Source organism: Octodon degus, unplaced genomic scaffold (genome assembly GCF_000260255.1).
Source record: "Octodon degus isolate 3935 unplaced genomic scaffold, OctDeg1.0 scaffold00001, whole genome shotgun sequence".
In the NCBI taxonomy this organism is placed as follows: domain Eukaryota; kingdom Metazoa; phylum Chordata; class Mammalia; order Rodentia; family Octodontidae; genus Octodon; species Octodon degus.
In genome coordinates, this window is record NW_004524577.1 from 38,486,919 (window position 1) to 38,490,460 (window position 3,542).

General features: G+C 39.3%; 1 protein-coding gene across 1 annotated transcript in view; it reads left to right on the plus strand.

The window, feature by feature from the left end:
* The window catches only part of Cdc20b (cell division cycle 20B), a 75,008-nt gene that overhangs the window by 40,414 nt on the left and 31,052 nt on the right, over positions 1-3,542 (plus strand). The window contains 3 exon segments of the mRNA XM_023709097.1: positions 563-722; positions 724-757; positions 2,243-2,337. Coding sequence (XP_023564865.1) covers positions 563-722; positions 724-757; positions 2,243-2,337 — 289 coding nt within the window.

The window sequence follows — 3,542 nt, forward strand, 5'->3', positions numbered from 1 at the left end:
TTATTTATTTATTTATTTATTTGTCCTGTCAGAGGTGAATATTCTATTGGCATCTAAATACTATAAGTGTTTGAATTCAACTAAACATCTAATACTGTCTAGCAGTCTATAATATTAGTGGGTTATCCTCAGAAGTATTGACTTGAGCCTTTTACAATCAAGCTTTTTAATACCTCTAGATAAGTATATTTTGAGCATAAATGATAAACATTATTGCTTATTAGACTGTGAGCCTGCAATCTGGTTTGTTCTAGGTTTTTTTTTTTTTTTTTCGGAACTGGGGATTGAACTCAGACCATTGCGCTTGCCAGGGAAGTGCTTATTCCACTGAGCCATCTCCCCAGCCCCATTAGTTTTATTTTTGAATGTCTGCTGATGATCTATTTGGATTGGTGATTCTATTTTCCAGCCAACTGTGGGCAAGAGGTTGACTTTCCCTTACCTATGAATAAGTAAAAGGTTTTATCAAAAAATGTTTCTCATAAAAAAGAAAAAAGTGGTATGAAAAAAATGTGTCTCTTTGGCCATATAATCCTCCTAATTTGAAGTACTTTTCTTGTAGTTCTGAATATTCTAGATTGGAGTTTTCAAAATCTTGTTGCCATCGCCCTTGGCTCTACTGTATGCATCTGGAATGGAGAAGACCACAGTGGGGTTGAAAACGTAGACTTAAGTCTCACTTGTAGTTATATATCTTCTGTGTCCTGGATCAGACAGGGAACGCCTGGCGGTGGGCACCAGCGAGGGAGAAGTGCGGGTACGGGACAGCTCTCCTTTTCAGAATGTCCTCTGTGTAGTTAGCAGATGACGAAGACTGACTTCTAGTGATATACTAATGTGTAACAGAGAAACTGGGTGAGCTGTGCCACCGACCCCACGGGAAGCCAGGAGAGCGCGCTCGGCCCCCTTTGTCCCCCCCGGTGGTTTGGGAGGAGTTACGGATATAGTGCTGCGTGGGTTTTCCTCACAATCTTAGCTTTTCACAGTAATTTCATTTGTTGTTGTTTAAAAAATTCTTTTGCTCTGAAGTAACACTGGGTTTGTAGACACCCTAGCTTTGGCTGCTTGCAGAGAGGCGGATGCCGCACGGTTCCTTTCCAGCCAGAGCTGTGGTTAGGAGTAAAGCTATAGAAATAGGCAAATGGATCTTTTGCAAATAGGAAGGGAACAAAGAAATGGAGGGAGGGATGAAAGAAGGGAGAGAAAGGAAGTGAGGAAGGAATTGAGACAAGTTATATGCAGGTGCCAGCTCCTCAGGAGGAACATAATCATTATATATTACAAACATATACAGTACCAATAAAGAATAGAAACTGAGAAAAGACAACAAAAGTGTGATTGTGCAAAATGAGTGGATTTCTTTCAGATAGTTTCTTTGAGATAAGGATTTATCAAGTTTTCACCAATGTATCTGATTTCCTATGTATCATTTTTATTACCAACATTTATTAGCAACAGTGAAGACAGTATTGTCATGTATCAGGTGATTTAGAGGATTCTAGATGGTTCTCACTGCTTTCTTATGTCTGCCAAGAATACTTAGTACTGTGAAAGGAATCTCATGATTTCTTTTCATACCATTCTTCTTCATATAGGTAATATAGGTCAGAATATAATCGCTAGCTAGTAGGAATGGGGTCCCTTAGCAGTGATTTGAATTTCTGACTTCTGGAAATGTTCAAGTACTTAAATTTTATTCCTAGAGATTAATACAAAAATTTCAGATATTGGAGTATTTTGTTCTGGGAATGCACAACTGGTAAAAATTCTACATAAACATTCCAAAATCTGAAGAACTCCAAATTGGAAGCATTTCTGGTCCTGGCATTTCAGATAAGAAATATTCAACCTGTTTGTTTATTGGCAATTTAAGTGGGTTTCCAAGCTCGAAATTCTCACAGTTTACAAGGATCTAGAAGTTTGATAATGATTCTCAGGCCTTAGTTGTATGTTGAATTCATCTGGGAAGCTTGAAAATAAAAGCTTTATTTGTGCAGCAGAACCAGCATTCGTACACCAATTAATTAGAATTGTCAGCATCCATGGTGTTTGATAAACCCCCGCCCGGGGATCCTAACATATAGCAGAATTGGGACCTGCTGGTTAGAGTTAAAGGTTCTGAGTCTTCACTTAGCTGATAACAAGCTGGCTACATCAAAAGTAATCAGCAGCCAAACCTCTGAGAATGTAGTGGATTATGAAAATGCCAACCTACATGACCCTGCTTGTTGGCTTTTTTCAGTTATGGGACGTGGTAACTAAGAAGCGTCTGTGCAATCTGCGGGGTCACCTGTCGGTAGTTGGGGCACTGAGCTGGAATTACCGTGTCCTCAGGAGGTGAGGAGCTTCTCAGTTGAGCCAGTTGTGTTTGTATCACCAACCAATTAGGGGACTGAGTGAGCAGAACTGTAATGTTTAAAAACAATAGCAAAATGAAAGAAAATAGGAGTTAGAGTTTCATTAGGTGTGACTGTCCACTCCCAGGTATGCTCATCTTTTGGTGACGTACGTGTTCTAGTACATATGCCACGGACATGTACTGTGGCTGAGACGGGGCTTTCACATGGGATTCTGAGGAGCTCAGGTGAAACACAAGATTCCCCTCGAGTAAAAGCCTTCTCTGTACCAGGTGATACCCAATAAAAGGATATTTTGCTGCAACAAAATGGTTACTGCCATTGGTATCAACACTATATGTTAAACTTTTGGGGCCAGTTTTCCAATTTGAAGACTTACCAAAGTCAGAGTTGGAAGGAACCTCATGGGTTATCTTATTCAATGGTTCCTAAAAGTGTATCAGTATCACTTGTAAGGCCACTTAGAACACAGAGCCCTGGCCGTACTCTAGGATTTCCTGATCCACAAGGCCTTAGGGAGGCTGCTACGGTAACCTGCATTTCTAATCTCTCAAGTGATGCTAACAATGTATCACTTGGAGAATTACTGGTATAATTTTACTGCTTTTTAAGCAAATGACTTAGTTCTACAATCCTATCTAATTTATTTAAATGCTTATTGCTTTTAAGAAGCTGTTTATATCCGTATTGTATTTCCTAAGACAGACTTCAGTTAGATAAATGCCAAAGCCTTCCACAATTTAAGTAGCTATAAATTGGGAAATTTATTTATTTATTATTTTTGTATTTAGGACAGGGTCTACGGGGTCTCACTACACAGATTGGACGTGTAGTGATCCACCTGTTTTCACCCTCTCAAGCTGTGGGATTACAGGCACGCACCACCTTGCGCAGTCTTAGTCATTGTCGCAGTGCATCCCGGGGGCGGGGCTGGCACAGCATGCCTGGGATCAATTAAATAGGGAATTTTAATTCTTGTATTTATAGGACAAACTTACCACTTAGTTCTTTTTTTTTTAATTTTATTTTTTTTCAAAGTTTTATTGACAAACAGATAGCAATGAGACAGTTTCAAATCATATCGGAAGGATAGTTTCAACAAATAATACACTGCATATATTCTTCTTAGTGGTTAATTGCTGTACAAGATGCGGACTTGTGATCCCATTTACAAACACCATTAGA